The 24410-nt window shown below is 40.2% G+C and overlaps 1 protein-coding gene across 2 annotated transcripts in view; it reads right to left on the bottom strand.

Annotated features, from left to right (window-relative positions):
• Positions 1–236: 236 nt before the first annotated feature.
• Positions 237–24410, bottom strand: part of LOC105667781 (stAR-related lipid transfer protein 13) — a 215328-nt gene continuing 191154 nt past the window's right edge. For both annotated transcript variants that reach the window (XM_012359792.2, XM_012359791.2), the window contains 7 exons: positions 23637–23800; positions 5455–7168; positions 5032–5369; positions 4753–4904; positions 4141–4422; positions 3811–3990; positions 237–3625 (listed from right to left, as the gene is read on the bottom strand). In XM_012359792.2, the coding sequence (XP_012215215.1) occupies positions 3511–3625; positions 3811–3990; positions 4141–4422; positions 4753–4904; positions 5032–5369; positions 5455–7168; positions 23637–23800 (2945 nt within the window). In that variant the 3' untranslated portion in view covers positions 237–3510. The remainder of the gene's footprint in view (positions 3626–3810; positions 3991–4140; positions 4423–4752; positions 4905–5031; positions 5370–5454; positions 7169–23636; positions 23801–24410) is intronic.

A 24410-nucleotide genomic window follows, 5' to 3' on the forward strand; every position in this document is an offset into this window, starting at 1 on the left:
CGAACTCTCGTCATTTGAGGAAGCTCGCGTGCGTGTATATTTTTATCAAGTGAAAAATAATCGCGAAATCAGGCGTTTTAAAAACAGTACTAGCGTGAATCACTTTATATCATTGTGTAAGAAAGATTGAAATGAAAAATTTGCACAATTTATAAATGATTGATAAAATAAAGCTAACTAAATATTAAGCAAGCAAACGAGAGGACGGGAGTGGAATTATAAAAATAAAAAGACAGTTTAATGAGTATATATAACTCTGTGTTGCTCATTAATATGTAATATACATATTTACATTCTAGTGGAACACGGATTACAAGAATAAAGACGTTCATATATTGTTACAAATATGAAGAAACGTCGACAACATCTTCATTCGGCGGTCGCGCTTCTACTGGCGTTTTGGACACAAAAATATGATATATTTGCGTATGATTACTTAACGTTGATATATATATATATAATATATAGTAGCAATTAATATTTTTAAATATTCTTGGCGCAACGTTGCAGAATAAAAATCTATGATATTCTTATATCATAATCCATAACTCTCGGCTATAATGTAAGTGACTAGTATTACGTTAAAATACACTTAAAATTCGATTCGATTATGAGGTGCATCATGCGCTGGTCATTTCCTGTTTGGGGTCTGCATGAAGGTAGTCCAGGAACATAAAAATAATTGTGCAGAGTGTGTAAAGCGGAACTTCAGGTAACAAATTAATTGGATGCATCATTCTGATCACTTAATTTCGATGTATCGTATACAGTTCGATTGATCATTATGCATGTCGCGTTTCCGTTGAGTAGTTTAGATGAAATATAACATTTTCAGTTTACGTTTGTTAATTTTAACCGCATGAAAACACTCCGTCCAATTATTTGTTACATTCATAAGATGGTCCCTATGATAATTGTTGCATACAAACATGCCGAACGATTAAGCGTCCTAAACACATGTCCTAAATTCACGAGCGTAATTGGTCGGCTCGTGACGATTTCAAACAGATAGCGAAAACAGATGTTTTTTTTATCTTATTTTTTTTAACATCGACACGAGTAACAATGACAATTGCTTACATTGAGTGAACTTGCCTGCAACTCGCATGATGAAACAACGAGATTTGGAAACTTATGCTTTACTCAAAATCCTTTCGCATTGCTCGAGCGGCCGCGACGATCGCAGCCTCGGCGATAGATCTACGATAATAATCAGAGCTGCACAAAGATACTGCTTCACTTATATTTGCAGAATGCTTTTATATCAATTCTGTCCGTAATATTAATTGAAAATAAATAAATATTCTATAATTGTTAGATACAAGGCTCTTCTATACTTTATAATTCATATTTATACACGTTCTAACGCGGGCAACTGCGAAACGCAAAGCACAGAAAATCCGATTTTAAAGCATATTGTCAATTTTTCGTCGAAATGTAACGTTTCAAAAATCCGGCGTATGTGTGCGATTTATGAATAAATTCAGTGTATGTGTGTGTGTTGCATACGCGACTGTAACAATAGCGTCATCGTAGCAGTTCGGCTATTTTTAGTCATTAAACGTTACTCTCAAACATTGATCGGGCGAGATTCGTATGGTTGCCTCATTGATTTCGTCTTAAATCGGAACTACTCAAATCAACGTAATTGTTAAATACTTTCACCCAGAAAAGTTGTAATAAGTTGAAAGTTTTACTTGAAATTTGAGATTTGTAAATCCAGAATCGTTCATTTCAGACAAATAATTAATTAGGATTGCGCATATACATTTCGCAGCTATAATAATCACTTTCCAGACATCTTTTTCTTCTCCCTGTAGTTATAGCGAGCACTTTTTTTCTTTGAATAGCCGTCCATACTACAAGAATTAAAATAAAAATGCTCTAAATATCTTATCGATTACAGATTAAAAAAAAAGTTAAAATAAAACTATTTGGTATTTTAGATACAAAAAGCCACAGTGAATTTCTCGAAAAATTATAGCCAAGAACTATTTTCACTTAATTATACCATCATAACATGTTTTTTCGCACAACAATTTAAACGGTGAAGCAGTGTCTCGTGCAACTCCGACGTTAAAACATGATCTCTTTCACATATAACAAACACGTGCTTATAAAAGCACGTTTATAAATAGACATATGTGTATATGCATACGCGACATTTACAGACTTGCCGTCTACATGCGGCACATTAATGGAAGAGAAAAATTCTCCAACCACAACGAATGTCAACTATCTTAAACATGATATGCTACGTTAGAAAAATTGGCATTTGGTCCGGAAAAAGAAACATACGAAATGCGAATCTTGAGTGTGACAGTACCCTATCTAGGCTTCGTCATACTTTAGGCGCCTGACGGGAACATTAAATCAACATCTTCATTGCGTCAATACAGATCGGCGCGCATTTCAGCACGTATGCCGAATCAACTTTAATGCGGCTTTACTTACAGCTAATCGCGATCACTACAACCGGGGTGGGTGTATTCTGTAATTTAAAGTGATTCTATGTAGTAAAAACTCGGTCCCTCAAATTTATTTTTGCACTTTGAGATGTGTTAATTATAATTTTACAACAAAATATTTAACATCCCATCGAACAATAAAGTTTTTCTATATAAAGACAAAGAGTAAAAAATTTAATTATTGTATTAGAATCCGTTACTTTTTAACAAAAATCAATATAATGAACGTATAAAAATCAGAAATTTTTATCTAATAAATTATATTTTATTAGTGTTATCGACTTTTATCATATCATCGTTTGCAATCATATTTTTGCGTATCTTTCTTACTTTTACCGGAGATACGAACGTATTATGTAGTACAGAATAAATCCATAGAATCGCTATCCTCACACAAAACACATATACATAGTCGTCGAAAACACCGAATGACGTTCATCTTTTATCTCGCAACCGGAAATGGTTATCGGCCATTTCTCGATCTCTTCTTTAAACTCTTAAAATGCTATCAGCTCAACAAACGCAACGAGACATGATCCTAAAGATCGCGCTCGATTACGATCGGAAGTCGATAAAATTTATAAACTCTCGTACAACAATAACATCAAAATTGCAAAAATAACAGATCGTTCTTTAAATCACAAAATGGCCGATTTACCGAGATGTGCGTAAGCCATCGTTATTAAAATCGTCGAGTGATCATCTATTTTCTCTCTTTACATTTTGATCCTCGCGACTTTCACGACAAGCGGACGGCAAGATCTTTGGACAGTAAACGTCACACGGAGGATTCTTCTACCACTACGATAAAAGCGGGATTTGCTTATCTCGAATCCAGAACCGGTTGCTGAACAAAGTTAACTACAACATCGGTGGGTTTTGGTTACTAATCGATTAATCGAAATTATTCCTCGTCGATGGTAGGCTGGACCTGTAGCACATCCTTTAGGATCCTGTGTTCATACTGCTCATCGGGAACTTGAAGCAACGAGACGGAGGGGGAGTCAGAGCCGTGCAACAACTGTTGCACGGTATCTTGCTCTCAAACCTTGCTCTCGGGCCCGTCGGTAGTGTGCTTGAAAGAATTACGGATTTTGCTCAGATGAAGAGCAGTAATGTGTCCGTAGCTCTTGTTGTACCATTCAGGTGTGCGACCCCTGAAAACAAATTTGTTATAAATAAATATTATTTAAATTTTCATATAATTAACACAGCTGATTGTAAATAAAATGCACAGTTAATTTCAGCCAAATGTAAATAAGATTGATAAACATTCCTAAGCAAGATATCAAGAATTCTAAATAAAGATGACCGTATTGCTAGAGGGGGAAACATTCCTTACTTCGTATCGACTCTAGATAAATGCATAATGCGGGATTTGCCGCTGCCGCACGGCTCGATAAGATAACGAGAGGCCAGAACGATGCCGCGAGTCCCTCCGAGCATAACAGGGGCGTCTGGATGTTGCACGGATGTTTCCACAATGACGCAAGCGCCTTTGGGAAGGTCATTTCGCCAGGATCTATAAAATTTAATTATGTTGGTTGAAAACTGTCCTAAATGTTTTTAATATCAAATTTTTTTTATTGAAAATATCATTAATTTTTCATGTATTATATTTGAATTTAAATTAATTATTATATATATAAGTAATATAATTTTATTGACTTACCTTAATACGCAATAATCTCTGGCGGGTAATGGGCTCATATTACCCGTGGCGTATTGAAAGACCTCCACATTGGTGTCCAACTTGTTTACCAATCTGTACTTCAAAAGTTGCGGATCCCAGATATGCCTTTCTCTTAGCACACGATGTAGCAGCTCGTTCGGCGGAGCTTCGACTTCCGTTGACACTCGACAGAGACGAAGCGGGTGACCGTCGCCTACTTTTTTATACGCCATTTCTACACTATTATCAGCAGGATTGTTCACTGTGACCCAACCGCGACTTCTGCTGAAACAAGTTACTTAGCGTTAATTTACTTCATTTTTTGTTTTACATCTATCTATTACTGAACAGAAAATGGTTCTGTAAAAATCTTAAAAGAGCAACGCAGATGTTAGCGAATAAAATATATATTTTAACAATGTAGACTATGTCTTCGTTTAAAATATAAGATTTCAATGCATTGTAATGAAGAAAATGTAAATTCTGAAAATTGCTAGATCTACCAATTTTTATAATATAAGATTCCAGTCTAATGAATGAATTTTATTGATCTGTTTTAATGGTTTTAAAATTTTCACAAATAAATTAATCATAATGACGACATGTACTAACTTTTCTCGCGCTTCCTTCAACAATGCCGTAGTGCAAGCATATAGATAACCCCTCCAATCCTGCTTCAATTCCGAACCCAATTCCTCCAACGCCACTGGAATGCTCTCTTCCATGTAGTTAAAGTGGCACTGCGTCAACATGTCTGATGAAACCTGAAAGAACCGGAAGAAGCATGAGCCGGGCCCTTCTTCCTACTCGTGCGAGCGAGCGAGCGAGCTCCGCGCCTGCGGATCGAACAAAGCGATTGCGATCGACGAATGACGACGCTTCGGCACTCACCATGAATAATTCACGATGCATCTTGACCAGATAGAGAAGACAGTCGTGAGCGGCTTTGTTTTCCGACAATTCCCGCTGATCGGGAATGCCCACGGTCTTTCGCCTACGTGGCGACACGCTGCTCGACCTGTTGGTCACGTTCGTGTTGCTGTGGTTGAAATGGAACAGGCTCGGCGCGAGACACACGGCCAGATTCGACGCTGTCATTTGGTTGTAGGGCGAGTTGCTGGCAACGTGGTTGAGGAAGTCGAGCAGAGTCTCCAGCGCCTCGCGATGCTCGTCTGGGAGCAGAAGCAGCACACACTGCACAGCGTCGGGTCGCAATTCCACCGGTACGTCTGCAAGAGCACATTGCAAAGTGACATTTCTCCTCCTCGACAGTCTGCAAAAGAAAAATAAACCAGCGGAGATGGGAAAACTCACGTTGAAAGATGGCGATAAACGTTTCCGAGAGCTTGTTCGTCAGCAGAGCCTCCGGCAGCTCTCTGAAGTACTGCTTGACAAGATCGGCGACATCGTACGCCTGCTGTCCGTCAAAGTTGATGTTGTCGCCCTGAGTCTCCGTCATGACCTTGAGTTTTTGTATCCTCGACTTGACGCCGCTCTTTCTAAAGATGCCCACCTGGTCGAGAGCGTTGGCACGCAGCCATCTCAGGGCGATCTGGATACACTTGGGCAATGCTTGGCCGGTTCTCTGCAGGGACAACAAAAGCGGCACTCCGAAGACCGTTTTGTCTTTGTAATCGGGTGTCTTGATCTTCCTGATAAATTTCGGAAGCTCCCAGTTCCAGCCGGTGCGATGGGTCGGGCAATATCGCTCCATGCACGCCGTGAGCTTCAACAACGCCAGCTTCCTCAGAACCAGGAGCTGTCCGCAGGACATGGAGGCCATCGCTCTGGGGCACAGCGGGTCCAAAGGTTCGGGATAAAGCGAGCCTCTCTGGAAGCTGTGCCACCTGACGACGGTGCCTTTGTGTCTAGGCGACTCCTCCTCCTGATCAGAGTCTCTGCTGGCCACGGTGGATCCGCTCTCTTGACTGCCGGCCAGTTCCGAGCTCCTGGATCTGGATTTATCTCGATAGACCGTCACCTCTTTGGATAAGGGCTTGCCGTCCCGATAGGAATCGTCGCGGTGTCGGAAGCTCTTGTGCATCTTATCTTCCCGCTTCATGGACCCCCCCGTCTTCTCCTCCTTGCCCTGAGCGAGTTTGTCGCGATACCTCTGCGACTCCTTGCCGAGATTCAAACTGCCGCCGCGCGTGCTGATCGGCGGGTTCTTAGGAGAATCCTTAGGACTCTGGGGATGCGCGTTCACATACTCCAGCACCTTCGCGTGGTTGCTGTTGGCGTCGCGGAAGTACCGATGTCGCCAGTTCGTCGGCTGGCACTCGGAGTCGCTCAGCGCGCCCTGATCCTCTCTGCCGCGGTGAAGGAAGCGACGAGCGCGATTCATCTTCGTGCGAGTCGGCGTCGGCGTCGGTCCGCCGCCCTGCGAGCCGTCCGAGCAGTAGCTGGAGGAATCGTCGCCGAAGGGGCTAGGCGCATTCGCCAGCGGCGACGGCGGCAGGTGATAAGGCGTAGCCGGCAGGGTAACCGGCGAGCCGGGAACCTGAAGCTGCGACACCGTCAGCAGGTCGTTGAAGGACACCGGCGCCGGTCCCGTGGGCGACACGTCCACGCAGTTCAGCTCCTTCATCTTCTGCTGCATCGACATCACGTCGAGCACCTGGGGACCGCTGATCACCACCCCGTCGCGATTCTGGCGCTTCCGTCGCCGCGACTTCAACGACTCCACGCGCCTCAAAAAGGCCTTCGCGCCGTCGCGCAGCCTCTCCGAGCCGGATCTGCGGAATCGCGGATTGTTCTCGTCAGGTACGGTGCCCGGCGGTAAGCTGCCGTAGCGCAAGTTCTCCAGCATGGTATCGTCCGCTTCCTCGGCCTCCAGACGGTCATCGACGGACTCCTCCTCGGACGCGGCGTTCTGTCCCGCAATCGCCTGCAGTCGTTCGACGTTCGCCTGCGAGACGTCGACTATGCGGGACCAGCGTCTTGTCTTCTTCTCGAAGGTCCAGTTCTCGCTCAGGGCGCACTGCGTATCCTCGTCAGACTCGTCGCCGCCGCCACCACCACCACCACCCTGTAAGCAGAAATAAATACGATTTAAAATTAAAAATTAATTCTAACGCAACAATTTAACGCATATAATTGCATAACGTCTTTGTGAAACTCTTTAGTATGTATACATATGCGTGATATGCTTACGATGACCAATACTATAAGTAATAATATAACAGTGAAAATAATAAAAAAATAAAAATCACAAATTATTTGAATCAGTGAGATCGTGCTTTATCGAAAGCAACAAATTAATTTCACAGCGTAATGAATTTAATTCATCCTTATTATAGTTGAAGCGTTTATATTTAGACGACGTACTATTATACATGCAAATAATTTTTGTAATTACCATATAATTATGTGTGCATTTTTAATTGTCTATAAATGGCCACGGTTAGTCACGATTATCTAAGCGGCCCAATTTTCTAAGCAAAAACGCGATATGTCATAAAGTGACTCATCAGTCTGAATCACGATTCGAATCTGGATTCATTCCGGATCCGGGAACCGAGTTTCGATTGAAACTCCACTTGGAATTCCGCACGCGCGGCTTTGGTAAGTCGAACCGATTTATTTCGCATGGGGGATAATCCCGTCGCGTGCAAGGTGCGATTCGGGCACAAGCGCGGAGCAAGTAACGATAATAAACTGGCCGGTTGGCGTTCGTAATCCGTAAAAGTCTCGGCGCTTCCTCCGCGGAATTACAGCGGGTTAAAGTGTCTCGAAAGCATGTGTGATTCATGCTGCCCGACACGATGTCCGCGCGAGAAAGAGAAAGAAGCGTTACGCGAGATTAACGATCCTCGAATGTTTTAACGAACGAAAACGGGGCGCTTCATAATCAATTTGTGGCGACGAATTAAAGAACGCCGGTGTGTTGGAGGGCAGCGGATCGCGCCCGTGTACTATAATTAATTGTAGAAAGTGTTCCGTGCGCCGGCCACTTTTACCATCCGTAATCACCGATGGGGTCTTAAGGTTACAAGTCAAGCATTTCCTGCTGCCTTCGGTGGTAAAGAGAAAAAGAAATTATACTGGCTCGATAACCGCAAAGGGTCATCGGCTGGTGTAATAAGAAGGGACTTCCGAAGAACCGACAGATTGAGAAACTCGAGACTTTCAAACGAAACTTACCGTTATTTCACCACTAATTATGCGTATCGTAAAAAAGAATTGTATAAATTAAATTAATTGTGTTTAATAGAGTCAGGATATTATCGAAGAAATACGCGATGGATATTCTATGCGCGAAGACAGATATAATTTTTTCAGAAATTAATAACAATTAGTTATATATCGAGTATATATTGCGCAGCACATTCGCCCATTTAATTAATATTTTAAAAATAAATGTCTTGAATTTGTATTATATATCAGAATAGTTAAGTATTGTGCTCAAATGATGTCTCTTGGGTGTTCTAAATTTTACTAGCTCCGAAGATTTATGGCTGACTATTACCGGCTTATATTATTATTCCACTTAATGTCTGATTTGATTAACTGGCACGACCAAATCGTATGTTCCTAATTCATCTTGAGAAACTGAAGCGAAGGTTCATAGACCCGACTTTCGGAGGAACGATCGCGCGCTTTTATCGTCGCGGTAAATCCTGCGTTTTATAGAAAACACCACGTCATTTCCAGGGCAAAGTTTACGCGATATACGTCGTAAAAAATAATTTACTAACACGATCTCGCGCAGTGAGGCGCGGTATTGAGTGCTAGCGCTCGAAATGGCCTTTACGGCCTTCGTCGCAGACGAAACGGAGCGGTTTCATCTTTTCGCGTCTCCCGCGCTTCTTCCTCGTTCGATTACGCGAGAGACCGATAATAATGACAGGCGGATTCTCTCTCCGATGTGGGCCACGCGGATAAAAATACGCGGCATTGCACGCGCGAAATATCAGCCGAAAAGTAACGCGTGGGCGCGTCGGCGGAAAATAGATTTTTTGGGATTTCGGAGTGCATTTCGCGCGGCGCGTTGGCCCGACGCTGCGAAGCAGATGGGCTTTCGAAACTCTTCCCGTCGAAGCAATGGAAATAAAATCGGCCGGTGATGACGTTGGCGGCGGCGGCGACGACGACGACCTCGGTGACAAACGTCGGGGGCTTTGATGAGGCCCGTGAAGCAAGGTTCACGCCGGTGTGAGACACGAAATTGCGAAACTATTTCTGTCCCGCTAATTATTCCTTCCGGTGGCCTCGCGCGCATAAAAATAAAACGTTTCTGAAGTAATGTACATTTCTGATACGCTTATAGTAGCGTCGCACAGGTTGGCGAACCTATAAATAACTTCAACCGAGAAATAAGCGATGACTTAATTATTGCGGTTATTATTTAAAGCATTATTTATCTGAAGATAATTAGAACGTCAAAAAGTATAACGAAATAATGCTATTTATTATACAATACGAATCTTGTAATATAATTTTATTTTAATATTCGGAAAGAAAAGTGGCTTTCACTTGAATTGCACGAATTGCATATATTTAAGTCGACTTTAAAGCGACGCTCGACTTGCCTTTGAAAATCGTTACAATTCTCCCGGATTTCGTGCATTCGAGGGGCTCCGAGAAAAATCTAACGGTGAGCGAGAGATTCAAAACGTGATCTCCGCTTCTTGGATGAAAAGCGTGAGTTGGTGCCACCGTGCAAACCGTACGAGGTGTTGTATGGTGAAACCAGGTCCATTGTCATGTAGCGAGGATCACGTGAGGTCGCGCATACACACACACACACACACACACGTACACGGTCCCTCGGTATCGGTCGATGTATGTGCTCCACGTGGAAACAACAAAGGCGTCAAGTTTCGTAACGAGAAGCGATGTCGGTCCCATTGTTAGAAAGCCAACCGTCTTCGGCGCGCACGAAAAGGCGCCCATTTCGGCTTAGTCATCTTATAGGGGTTCAACGAGATACCATGGGAAGTCGCGCGCGGGTCACCGTGTCGTTTTTCTCTCTCTCTCTCTCTCTCCTGTCCTTCCGACGGCACAACGAAAGACAATGTGCGATAGATTGATCGAGAGACGGATGACAGCGTAACGAAAAGCTCTCGGATGCGCTGAACGCTGATAATGATTTTCCGGGTCGAGGTAAGCCGAAGCGTGTACCGCGATAGATAAATACTTGGCGTCATGCCGGCGGAACTGACATGAGAAATACAAAGCGTATTTTACTTACAATTTCTCAAGATTAGTTATTTATTTTATAGATACAATCCGAGAATGTTGAAATTTACGAGTTACGCCGTTATATTTATATTCTCGATTCCGTATAAATTCTACAATATAAATGCAGATTGCAGGATATCGCTGGAATCACACTTCGATTTCTCTAATTTCCATTCTCATATTCCAACGTTCTCCTCGATATATTTCGCTATCATCGCTACGACGTATTATACGAACATCGCGCCGACGAAAGGGCGAGAGCCAGCTGCGAAGGCTATGCATTTACGTCGCGCAGGATCGACGCGATAGACACTCCCTGGCGTACTCTCTCGCAGGAGGACGCACCTTTCGTAATGCATCGCGCGCGCGCGCGTGCTGGACATCAGCACCGAAGGCTCTCTCGAAGGTTTCGCGCATAAGTTTCGCGCGCGATTACCGTCCTCCCGCTCAGCACTTACGCTCGCTCGCTCGTATACGTATATCTGCGTTTCCGTTCCGGCGCGTTACCACGAGAGACGTGACGATACCCCCATACGTGAGTTATTTCCGCGCGGCACTTAACGAGCCGTGTCGCCCCGCGAGTGTACGCTCGACGTCACTTCCGTCTAAGCAGGTTGAACAAACCTCGTCCGTTGTTTTTCACGGAGGGTCTGCGGCGCGATGGATGTCTGAGATACAAGCGCGAATATATCCGAAGAAACTTGTGTTGCGTAAGAGCGAAGAGATTTCCAGCGCAACTTCCAACAAGTATATGCCATTAAAATATAATGTTCTATTTACCTCCAACCTGATTAATATCTCATTGTAAAACGTGTGTAATAAGCGCAACATTTTTTAGGTTACATAAATCGCAACTGCTTTAGACCACTCATATATAATTATTTTACGTTTTAAAAGCCAGTTATATGTCAAATTGTAAATATATATTTATGATACGTATATTATTGTTATTTTGTATTACATAAAATATAATTACACGTGCCATAAAGCCTCAGATTTGGATCTAATGAACAACCTGTTCCTTTACCGTCTTACAAGCAATTACAACGCACAGACGTGCACAAATCATAGTTAAATACTATCTACTTGTGAATGCTCATGTTGTGAGAGCAATCGATCGCGTTCGGTTGCCAATTAAAATCGTCGTAACACGTAACAGTATTAATTTTATTTATGACACGATGCCTGGTATTTAACAGATAAAAGTGGCCTGTCGCGTCAAGAGAGAATTCACTGCTCCTCTCATAAAATTAAAATATCGCCCTTTCACAAAATTAAAGTATCGCCCCTTTCACCAAATTAACATCAATTTTAATGAAGCTATTTAATTACGCTACCCGCGTGTCGTGTCACACTTTGAGTGTGACCAACTAAAGCTCCTCCAATTGGTAAACACACGGAGATTTAATACGCCGTAAATGTGTTGATTTAAATTATAGTTATGACTGTAGTGAAAGCGAAAATCGGATCATAAAGCTGATCGGATCGTAAAACAGTGACTCGTTATCGTTGTACTACAATATTATTATAAATTGCAAAGTTAAACATTGTGATAAATTTATTAGTAATATGTGGAAAAGTAACCAATAAGATACAAAAAACTGATCAAGTTTATCTAATCTATAAATATTAAATATACAAATGCTAATTGATAGAACTTCTTTACGTATAATTCATGCAAAATTGATGGTTTTGTAACATAATTTTTCTATCTACATTAATATTGATGTTTGCAGCTTTAATAAATCAACCACATGATTTAGCGTACTGAAGAAACGAACAAAATGTGATCACCAGTTGCGCCACGAAAGAAGGAAATCGCGATGCTGGACGACGTTGAGCAAAAAGAGGTCGTGACTGTAAATTCAATGACGACCAGTTGATATGTTGCTAACCGCACAGCCTGCATTTGATGTCTCGCACAAAGAAACGACTAGCGTGGTGAACCGTATGATTCGCGAGGGCTTGTTATTGAATCACGATTGTCAATGAAGAAATCCACGATACGCTCCGAGCGGCGATTGCAGCCGCTGCGATCGATGAAAATGTCCGCGGAATGTCGGTCTCCTCTATTTCTTTTGCCGTTGTCCTGTTCGCGAGTACGACGATAACATACTTTCGAATCGAGAATTTTAACTCGCGGAATCGACAGTGCTCATAAGGAGTGCGGCCAGTTTTTGCGCGCACAATTTGTTCGCGCTCGATCCCGGAGTTTCTCCAAATGCAACGCGAAGCTCCGCATACATAAAGCGCTAAAGCGTTGACAGTACTTTATTCTCGACAAAATTCGAAAGAAATTTATTCTGAAAGAGAAACAAATATTTAAAAATCCATTTTATTATAATTGTTATTAATTCGGAAGCTAACATTTTCACGATTGATGTCAATACGAGGAATTTTTTTTCAAGATGTATTCTTGAGAAAAAAAATGGTTTGTCTTGATTTTCGAAGATTTGTGACGATCAGTGATAAAACGATTAAAAGTCATATCAAATTTCTTCGAGTTTATTTTATATTAATGGAAAAGCTAACATCTAAATTTAGTGTCGATATGCAAGGGGAATTTTTGTCACGTACCACCCAGAGCGAACGAGTGTGTCCGAAAATGTGGGTCGTCGCTCTACGATGGTTCTAAATTTGGGACCATGAGACCACCGCGGCTTACCGCCGTATAGAAGCTTGCGGCCTGCCGCGACCAGTGACACTCGATTTGCAGCGGCTTAACGAGTACGAATGACCCGTCATTGTACAGAACGTATATCACAGAATTCAATTAGCTTAACACCAAAAAAAAAAGAACCACTAGTCAAACAGAAACCACAGAAATATTTATGCGCCATTCATTAGTGAGACGCTTGTCCAATTTTGAGAGTTTAAGGAAATAAAGTAACACAAAAATTGCAAAAATAAATTACAAATAAATATCGTAAGCGACAACGACACGTCCAAGTGCACAGAAATAATACAAAATATTTATTTTTAATATTGATTCTCAAAATCAATCTCGCATTATTTTTTTACTCGATTAATAATACGAGATGTGTGCAAATTACACTTTTTTTGCGTAAAATTATAGATCCACACAAATCTAAAACGATGAAGACCAGATGTTCAGGGGCGTTTTCTTACAACGATTTCTCATGAATCCTCGCGAGAGAACGTCGTACGATAATACTCCTGTCACGCCTCACTAATCCCGACCACCTCCATCGTCACCTCCGTCGTCCCTTACTTCCGGTATTATTAACTAACGAGCGCTAGAAGGGCGCCCTAACGGTGAGTAAATCCTCGTTTGCGAGAACCAGCTCGCCCAGTCGACCGATCGATCATTCCAATCGCGGGGAGGTATTAGGACAGCGTTCGTTTCAGCGATAATTCTCCGCCAAGAGAGCCTCGTAGAAGTTTCTCCCGATGATGCACGCGTGCACTTTGTATAAATGACACGCGGCTGCATATCCGGTACAATAGAGATACTCGAGACAGACTAATGTTACATACAACACATCCCATTGCTATGATTGGTCGAGACGATAAAAAAATTTAAAAAGTTTTATAATATACGTTGTAGGAATATAATATAATATAAGAGCGAGGAAATGATGTTTTCGTGATGTTGCAAACGGTCGAAGCTGAGCAAGCAAAAACGACGCGGCCGATCGAATTGTTTTCAGGCGATAGAATATAACAGCGACTGACGTTTGTCAGCACTTCTCACGAGTCGAGTTTTCAAGACAGAGACATTATTTATATAATCGATTTATACGCGATTATGTAATTAATAAATTATTATTTTTTAATATTACGTTCTCTGTTTTTAATATGTAAAAAAACAATACATAATATTTATGTAAGCTGCACTCGGTTGCAAAATGCTGACGTTTTAAAAATGATTAGCGAGTTGGCCAGATTATAGTTTAAATGTCTACATCGCGTATATGGCTTCGGAGGAGTTGCTACGCCAAGGCTTCGCGTGCGACGACGCCGTGCTGTCTGGCCGTCGGTCGTTTCTCTCGACGCTTCTCTCTCGACTCTCTCGCGAGAGAGAAATCATCTCGCGGCGTCCCGCGCTCGTCCCCTCGCTCGAGGCGGTGCGTGACACTTGTTTAACGCGCGTGACGTGTCCACGACAGACCACGTGTGTGTAGATAAACGATTCCCAGGAAAACGTAAAAACAGGGAAAACACAGCTGTGGTTTTTTACTATTATTCATTATCATTCAAGCGTCACTTATTAGGCTTATTAGATCTAAGATAGAAATCTGCAGAACGCACAAAAAGGTAAACGCGAGAAAGAAAACCACAAGGACTTACGTTGAATTTCCATGTGAAAGTAATCTTACTATAAACATGGAAAAGTTAACATTGAAACAAAAACGTATGTTTGTCAGATGTAAAGAAAAGATGATGACTATTTCTTAATTTGGATATTTCATTTATTTCAAATAATCTAAAATAAATAAAACAATCTAATTTAAAGTATTTTAAATGCAAAAACTGATGAAAATTTAAATTCTAATGGTGGAAGCAATACTTTTCTAATACTAAAGATATCATGTTTCATTGAATTAATATGCAGAACTTGGCTTTGAATTCGGTTTAATTCTGTCAAAATTTTGCTTTTAACGCGACACAAACGCATCGATCCCATTGTCGCGGAGCGATGCAACGCGGTAATTAGTTTATTCAAGCAAAATCACGGTATCACGATCTTCATCACGGTGTGGCTTACGCTAATTGGCTTCTGAACGGTCCGATGGAAATTTATGGTAATACGCCGGCTCTCGGCCGCGAGCACTAACTGCTCGCGGTTGCGCGCATAAAGTAACCGCGATAACTGCACCGCATGTAAATAAAGCACCGTGATTTGACGGCAGCCGCCACTATCGTTGCGAATAGATGCGTGCAATCGAATGCCAGCAAAGGTCTCTGGAAAGTAGAGCTATTAGAAGTACTCGAACTTCCATTGCGACCCACAATATTACAATGAATCAGTCCTGCGTCATCCCTATTTGTCCTTTTAAATCGTTGATTATTTAAAACATATAAATATAGTAAACACAAATATAATTCGGAAGAAATATAACAATCCCGATTTTTCTTTTCTACTTTACTCCGGAAGTTCTTGAAAAAATGTCGAGATTATGTGAATACCGTTAGGTCGATTAAAAATTGGAACAATCTTCTCGGCACCTCTCTTCGAGTGTGTGAACGGCGATTATGCCGCGCAGGTGCAGCGGCAGTAACGCGGTGGTCTATTAAAAACTAGATCCGCACCGGGTGCACAACGCGTCCAGATCGTTATAACGGTGCGACATAGAAATGCGCATATGCACGAGCGTGACAAGCGGACATTTATTCCGCGCTAATGACCGCTTCCTGTCGTACGATTTCTACGGTATGCCACCTTAGAAACGCGCCCGTCTCCATCGCGCTCGGCACGATCGCCCGATAAGGAGCTCCCGGGTCAGGAGAGCTCTCGTGCTGCGGCGCGATATCCCGTTCGGATGATCGCCATCGTCATCGTCGCGTCCGAGAATGTGTACTTTCTACATAGAGACATGTATTCACAGAAGAAATGACACGCTTTCGGCGCGGTTCCGTCGAATCGCGTTAATTATCGTACGCGAGTACTTGTTTTCTCATGCAGCGCGCATTACAGTCACAGTTTAAGTCGAGCGGTTATAACTAGATTAATTTGCACGAAGATAAATGTGAAGCTTGTTAACACTTCTCTGGCGATGAGTAAGGCAAAATTCTACAAAAAATCGGACTGAATAAAAATAATTTGTAACAGATTTAAATGCAGCGATAAACGCCAAATAAATATAATATAATTTTTTCAAAAAATTATTTATACATGTTTGTGTAGCTATGTGTTCACTTGTTTATGCTGTTTTCATAGATTTTACGCGTGGGCTTTACACGTGGTATAAGCGTGGGTTAATCTATAAAATTTATTTGTAAAATATCGAAGAATTTGTTTGAGAATTATAGGAATTTAAAAATATTTAACTTTAATAAATATTGCAAAATAAATTTTAGAGGGGTAACGAATAATAAAAAATGTTATTGTGAAAATGTTTATATTAATTAATAAAAATGAAAAAAATTATAGTAAAGATAGTTAAATCAATTGTAAATTGATCAGGAAGTACAGTGAACTTGAGACGTGCCGTGCATGAACTTTTGTTCGGCGAAGGTACTTTGAGCTGCTCATAAATACTGCATTTTTCCGAATTTGCACTGCACTGGCCGTTGCACCTACGGTAAAAAGTTTCTCGCGGAGATACCGGTATCGATGGCAGAAACGTTGAAACGGGGCAGCCGCGTTCGTTCGCGCGAATTTATAGCAACCGGTTTGCGCGATCGACGGAGGAATGTCGGCTGTCGTTTGCGTCTGTCAACTGGCGCGTCGTCGTCGTCGCCGCTTCGTTCCCTGTCGCGCCTTCTCGACAATCTGCGGTACTTTTCAAAGAGACCAAAGGTGAAGATATCTCGGACAAGCAAATAATGATCAATAGGTTTTTAAACGCCGGAGAGAACATTCGATATCTTTAAGTCTCAATAAATTAGCCATTTCAATAGTAAAACAACTTGAATGTTTCGTTAATCATCCATCAACTATTTGCATTCACGCTGGAGTATTGAAATGTTTTAATCTTAAAGCAATATTGATGAAATAACATTGGAACAAATAATGTTATGTACCATTTCTGTGGCTTTTGTGAATTTCACGGGAATAAAATTTTAAAATTGAAATAAAAGCCTTCGAAGAAATGAGGAAGCGAAACAAAATTATTTTACATAAAACGGTTTAGATAGATAGACATATGTTGCAACTGCTGTCAAACCTTTGTTAGCGAAGCGTTACAAATTCTCGGCTAGGTCCACGGTATTATTATCTTACACTGCCGATGGCGTGGCAGCAACATGCAGGTGCGACGTGCAAGCGTGCCGCGCAGTCTGCTGCGCGCGGCGCGACGACGCTCTCCGCGCGGTTGCGTGTACCGAACCAGTTTCCAGGTTTTACGCACCGACGAAGTCGACGCTGGCAATGCCGGTACGTACATATAATTATGCGTACCCACCGCTCCTTCCCCTGCTGAACGCGTTCTGAATGCGAAAACGTCCGTGACGTTGGGGGGGAAAAGAAAAAAAAAAAACGTTATGCAGGAAAAAGAGGAAGCGGCGGAAAAGGGGCGGACGTATGTAAGTAAAAAAAAAAAAGAAGGTGGAGGTGAGTCGACAGAGAGGAACGAAAAGAAGAGAAATTGGAGGAGGGACGTAAAGAAAACAAGAAAAAAAATACAAGGAAAACGTAGACTTAAAATAGATAAAAGAAGATTGGGTGTAAAATGAGAAAAATTTATGTAGATGGAAAAAATTAAAATTAAAACACAAAAAAAAAATAGAAAAAAAGGATGCGTGTAAAGAGAAATCCACGTAGGGGATAAAGTGAAGCGGAGAGAACGAGATGAAAAAAACAGGAGCAAGGTAGAGTGCATACAGCATCTTTTATAACGATTCTCTCCTGCCCGATAATTAACTGTTTCCCAATTAATGAGTCGGCCGCGAAATCCGTCACTACTCGGACTCTCCCTTTCTTCTTTCTTCATCATGGATATCCTTGCCTCCGCGAGCGCATACACGTGTATACATGTAACTACATATGCGCGCGTGCGTGTGTGTGTGTATGGTAAAAGGCTACACAAAGCTGGCTACCGCCGGCAAATAATTACTCTCGGCTAGCTTGTTGTACTCCTGTATTCACAGCGATCAGGACGTCGATGATACTTCTACGTGTCTCTCCTTTTCCCCCCCTGCCGTCCCTGACGTGAATTAACGTTCGCTTAACGTGATTGCAATTTTCGTGTTCCCCATAAAGGCGAGTTAACGAGCTGGTAATCGATACAATTTCCTATACTTTCTAAAACTTGAAACTTTCTGCTCTATTTGCAATATTAATAACGCAAAAAATATTGGCAGCGCTAAATTTCGATCAAAGCATGGATTAATATTCAATTAGTGTTAAGGGTACTCTGATTAAATAAATTATTACATTACGGTACCAATAATTTTACAAGGTTATTTTTGTTCAGAAATATTTTGCATTCGATATTTTCCTTGGCGCTGCCCATTTACACATGGATTTAATCGATACAAAATTGTTCAAATTTCATTAGAGCATAATTATATTATGAAATAATGAAAACTCAACGATTAATTCTTGGAAATTGTGATTTTATCGTGGAAGCACAAATCCAACCACTCGAACTCCAACCACCCTTTCAACACGACTCCCTGCGATGAATACAGATCTGATAGCCTTAAATGCATTCTCTCTAAATGGCTCAATTTGTTGCCTCTCTCAGCGCGAACGACGTAGCTGTTTAGCGTTCCCGAGAAGCGGCAATTTTCAAGAACCAGATCGAAGTAGGGCACGAAAACGTGGTCGATCGAGCACGATAATACAGACTGCCGTTAAACCGATCGAATTGCCGCAAATTGCCACTGTCGTTGATTCGACAAATACAGTGATCGGGAAGACGCGCGTGAGGTCTCATTTTCGATGGTCACCGGCGCGCAGAGAGAGAGAAAGAGCGAAAGCTTTTTATTAATAACAATTATAGGGAGGATCGAATGAAAGCAACTCGGTCTTTTTGCGAAAAAAGGAAAAGGGGACCCTCCGTTCGTCCGACAGCGAAAGTCCCGGATGTCTACTTGTCTACACGGATATACGTGTGCTGCTTATGTTGCTTTACCAAATTAAGCGCGACGCCCGCGTATAAATTATTCCTATAAAACGCATCAATCATTCCTCCACTTTCTCTTCCATGTATAACGAGCGATTACGCATTTTTATTACGAGAAAAAATATTTGTTGATCGAAAGGGGATCCTTTCCTGTTTGATTTTAAAACTGACACAGACACATTTCAGTGTCGTTTGAAAATTCAAAGTCACGCTAAATCTATATTTTGGAGCATCAATCTATCTTTTTTTGAAATAATTTTGCGCTCAAGTACAAAAAAACAAACTAATCTATAATTGTGCAAATAATTCTACGCTAAATTCCACGCTAAATTATCGTGAATCGAGAGAAGCCTCGTCACGATTCATTCATACGGCCACGGACAATGTTACGTATCGTTCTCTCGTTTCGCAAAGCACACTCGTGGCTCGCAGAATGGTTTCACGTGAACATCAATGCCGGAGGGCGTCGTTTCGCCTTTTGCTTTCGTAAGGCCTTCGATTCGGTAAAAGATCATTATGCTTCACGTGTGCACACCTCCTCATCACAACCAGCTTTCACCCGATAAACGCATACGTCGGTCAGTGCTTTCCATCCGGAGTGCAAGGTCGGCATCGGCCGAAAATCCTTTTACGGCGCCTTCGGCCAGAAAGTTCAATTTTTGATTTACAAAGATAAAGAGAAAGAAAGAATATGAGATATATACTTTTCATTCATGATATTGGATATTAAGTTTTATATGCAAGACAAATACGTGTAATTTTAATGTAAAAAACTTAAAGAGCCTATTCTTTATTCTGTTTTTAAATTTTATACATTGAGTTAATCCGTTTTTTAATTTTATGCAAATTGCAATTATGCATAGAACTTTCAATTATATAAATCAATACACACCTAAGATTTTTGTTATTTTTTAGCAAAAGTCAAAATCATTTTTTCACGTCTCGTTTCGTATCGCGTGAGTTGTAATAATTTTTTGTTCGTGTCATGTTTAAAGTATAATTATTTATACTTTTTGTGCACAATATTTGGTTTTGTAACACATTTTACACATGTTACACTTTCTTCCTGATAAATTTTATAATTTTATATAACATGTCTTATAAATAATTTCATAACATGTCAATTTCATAACATAAATGGAAAGTCACGTAAAATCAGCGCGGCATGGAACGTGTTAATGTCTTAAATATTTACTCTCTTTCATGTTCTTACCATTTCATTTTCTAAAAAAAAACGTTACATTAATCATCGCGCTTCTATTATCACGGAACAGTCTAGAGATTATTTTGATGTGTGTCAACACATCGTCACACCCCGTTTTGGCGTTTGTAAACCGATCTTACCTAATGCGTTATGAGGACTATGTAAGCGTAATACTGCCTGTATGAAGGTGAGAGCAATTTAGCAATCGCTGTCTAAAACAGGCGAATAAAATTACCTGGCCGACGCGAGGATCAATGGGCCTTGGACGCGAACTAGGTCAATGCGATAATAAAATAGTAAGACATAGGCAGAAAATAAATCGCCTTACGAACTTGCCAATTCTTCCCGCCGGTAATATAGCGCCGTAATACTTTCTGCTCGGTGCGTTTCGATTAATCTCAATTCAGTGGCCTTTAACACGCTTTCAACGCTTCATTAATCGTACGGTCGAGAAGCGATGAATAAAATTAGATGCCTCGCATTCTATGATTCACATTTTCATAATCTTAAAACATTAAACCTTCATAATCTTTTTAACACAAGGTCCTCACATGTTTCGTAGCTTAAATTTTTTTTCATATTTTTTAATTAAAAATTTCTGTGTATAATCAATCATTTGCAAGTTTGTGCTTGCTTTTTAGGAAATAAGATCGTAAAAGTAATTTTTATATTAAAACTTTAATATTTACATTAAGAAATTGTATATTTTTATGTATTAGTTTTCAAAACTTTTTTTTATTCTTTAAAAATCTTTATAATTCATGCAATTAATATCGGTTATAAAAACCGTGTTACTTAACTCGAAGTTACACCGAGTTCGATACATGAGCGAAGCACTTGTAACGGTTGTCTTAAAAATAAAAAAAAAAAAAAACAACAGTCATCTAATCTAAAGATCTCGTAATTTCTCGCGAGTCACTGTGACTACAAATTTGGCAAAACTTTCGCGTGGGTACGTCAACAGCCTCGCGTATATATTTGAACCCATAAAACGCACTTTCTCCCCATCTAAGGACATTTGCTTGAAAAATACTCGCGCCAGTTTTCTTTCCGCGGCCGCTTTACAAGATAAATTTTCTATTTATTAAACGTACAACCGTGCGCGCATAACAGCGCATGATCCACGCTGGCGGCTTCCGGTGAGAGCTCGCCACTTGTCGCAGCTGCTGCTGTAAGCACGCACGTGTACGAACGTGCGTGAATCCTTTATGGGCGTGAAAGTCGTTGATCACGGTCACGATCTATCGATTATTCGGCAATTTTCTGAACGATCGATTTCAATAACACAAAATAATTCTAACAACAAAATACTTACGTAATCGCATATTCATGCAAGATGTGCTAGACATAATATTTTGGAAATAATTTTTAATAAATATAAAACTATTTTTAGCAAAAATAAATTTTAATATATATATCAAATATTTTAGCAACAATATTTTAAATTAAAAACTTATTTCTGTGATTATACGTAGTGAACGCAAAAACTCTGCATTGTGAATTGATCTTTAGTATTTAAAAAAAAATTGATATAAAGATAATCGAATAATGGCTTGCCTTTCAATTTTCGTCACGCATGATAGAACAAACTCCAAAGAAAGAATCGATGGATGGCAAGCAGTCGATCGATCCATTATCAGCGGCTTTTCAAAACCGAGATCGATACGATACACGAATCAAAGTCGACACTTGATAACAATGTATAAAGACGCGATCAATTTGCCATTATCTCGTCTCTTTTGTGGCACGCGTACATTTCACACGTGTATGAATCCGAGAGATTCCTCCTCGCCGATCGTTCGAATCAATCCACGCGATCAACCGGGTCATATAATTGATTTAGATTCGCCGAAATGCTTTTTGACTTTGATTTGCGACGTGCGCTCCTTTACAGCGTTACGATGAACGCTTCCTATTCGAACGGCCCAATAATACTCCCACTCAGCAACTCGTACAAATTGATCTTTATGATCACCGCCGACTCGGTTAGATTCGCAACATTTATTTCGAGTCAACTAAATTTAATCTACGTGATAAAATGGGAAAAATGTGATTGTGAGTCATCACATTCGACAGCTACTCGAATATGTGTAACGTAAAAGAAATAAAAGAACGATTTTAAGTTGCAAAATAAATTCTTCATCATCATCGTCCAAACGTTGTCTTTATATTGCGATAATTTAATGTGATAAATTATGTGATAGTAAAGAACGTTGGTAGCATATGTATGTTTTTTGCATTATACTAAAATTACATATCGCTGTATACTGCTATGTGCTATGCAGCTGTTATAATATACTGTTATTCATGGCTGGACATCGTTACGATAACACTCGAGCGCGAGCTTTCGAAAATAATTCGTTGCGAATTTATCCTCGTCACGAACAACCGTTATAATTATTATTCCGTTTGTTTGTTCATTCTTCTATGAATAGTCGTCAGAATAGTACGAATGCTTTCGTCCAATACATAGCAACGACCATATGTGCAAACGTGTCATAAGAGACAATGCTTGGCTCAAATAGCGACATATCGTAAATTGCTAAACAAGAATATCGATGAGAAAGGATAATATCGTCCTAATGCAGATGGATCCTAATGCAATCTCTATTTAAACATTTGTAATTTAAATTTCTAGCTACTATTATTTCCTTATCGATCTGATTTTAGTAAGATAAGCTATTTGCTATTTATTAAATTTATTTATTGCAAGACAAAGTTTAAATTGTTTGTAAAAATTTGTTCTTCTTTATTATTTTAGTCTTATGATAATTGATTAATATGTAAGTCAAAAACCAAAGAGAACTCACTGAGGAAACTTTTATAAAAGAGAAGAGAGATGTCATACGAGTTATATTTCCACAACTATAAATTCTAGGAAATCTTTAAGTAGTTCTATCTCAAGGGTTTTCTCTCTTTCTCTCTCTTTTTCTCTTTAACATCTACAGCTCTGATCTGCTCTGGCATTTCCGTCCCAAGACCACTTTTAAATCCCGTCGTCTTTGAGAAATTCTCGGAAGATGCAGCGGAAAAGATTTAAAGAGAAGAACGCAGGCGAAAAGAAAAATGAGTTTATCGAGGAAAAAGAAATATAAAAGTAGCAAAATCAAAATTATTCTTAAAATTCGTCAATAAACTTCAATAAGAATTATGTAAAATACGAAAGTTAATTCTCAATATTCAATTATTGATTATCATATCCGCTAATAGTGAAATTCGATCAAATTCTAATGAGATTAATGGAAACTCTCTGAAATGTATTGAATCCTCGTTGCATCTCCGTCGCATATCCGCGCGTTTGCGCAACACTTCGGGTTCATAACAAGAGTAATTCGAGCAGTTTGACGTGTACTCACGCTTTTGCTGTGGCTCGTACTGTGATGTGTGTGATGCGTGTCGAGTTTCATATTGGCGCAGCGGTTAAGGGCGTGTAGGCGCCGGAAGAGACTCTGCAGCGAGTCGGCCTCGAGGAAGGGGTGATCCTTGGCTACGCCGGAAACGTCTATCGGAAACTGGTAGTCTGAAACACGAATGTAAAGAGAAATTGTCAATTTTTATTTGCCACCGACATATATTCGATTGTCGTTTCGGATAAGATGTCGCGCTTACGCGTGTATTTATTTAAACGAGAAATGCATGGCAGCGATATTCGATAATGTGCAAAACATCCGCCGTGTTAATCACGTTTGTTGTGATTCAGGGTCGCTCGATTATCGAATGCTCCAAACGAGTAGGCACAACTAAAGCATTTTAATTTGAAACTGCTTTTAATCTTGGAATAATTTTAAATAGAACCTAGCTCTCAAAAAAGAAGTATTTTCCATTCATAAATATTCACCATATAAATAACATTTTCTTACGAGATATCTTTAAATATCTTGTTCAATTATTTATACAAATAATTATTCCAAATAAATTTATAATTATCGTTATCAGCGTTTTATAGATTTTTAGTTCGAAATATAAGGTTTCTGATGTTCAAACATAAATTATGTAAAATATAAGGTCTTAATTTTAACGCTACAATTAAAATAAGTATTTAAAAATTAATAGTCGTTACTTAAAAAATCAATATTTGTTAATTAATAAAAATTTAAATATATTTTTGAATATACATAAAGCAATCTCTC

Source organism: Linepithema humile, chromosome 2 (assembly GCF_040581485.1).
Source record: "Linepithema humile isolate Giens D197 chromosome 2, Lhum_UNIL_v1.0, whole genome shotgun sequence".
NCBI classification, from domain to species: Eukaryota; Metazoa; Arthropoda; class Insecta; order Hymenoptera; family Formicidae; genus Linepithema; species Linepithema humile.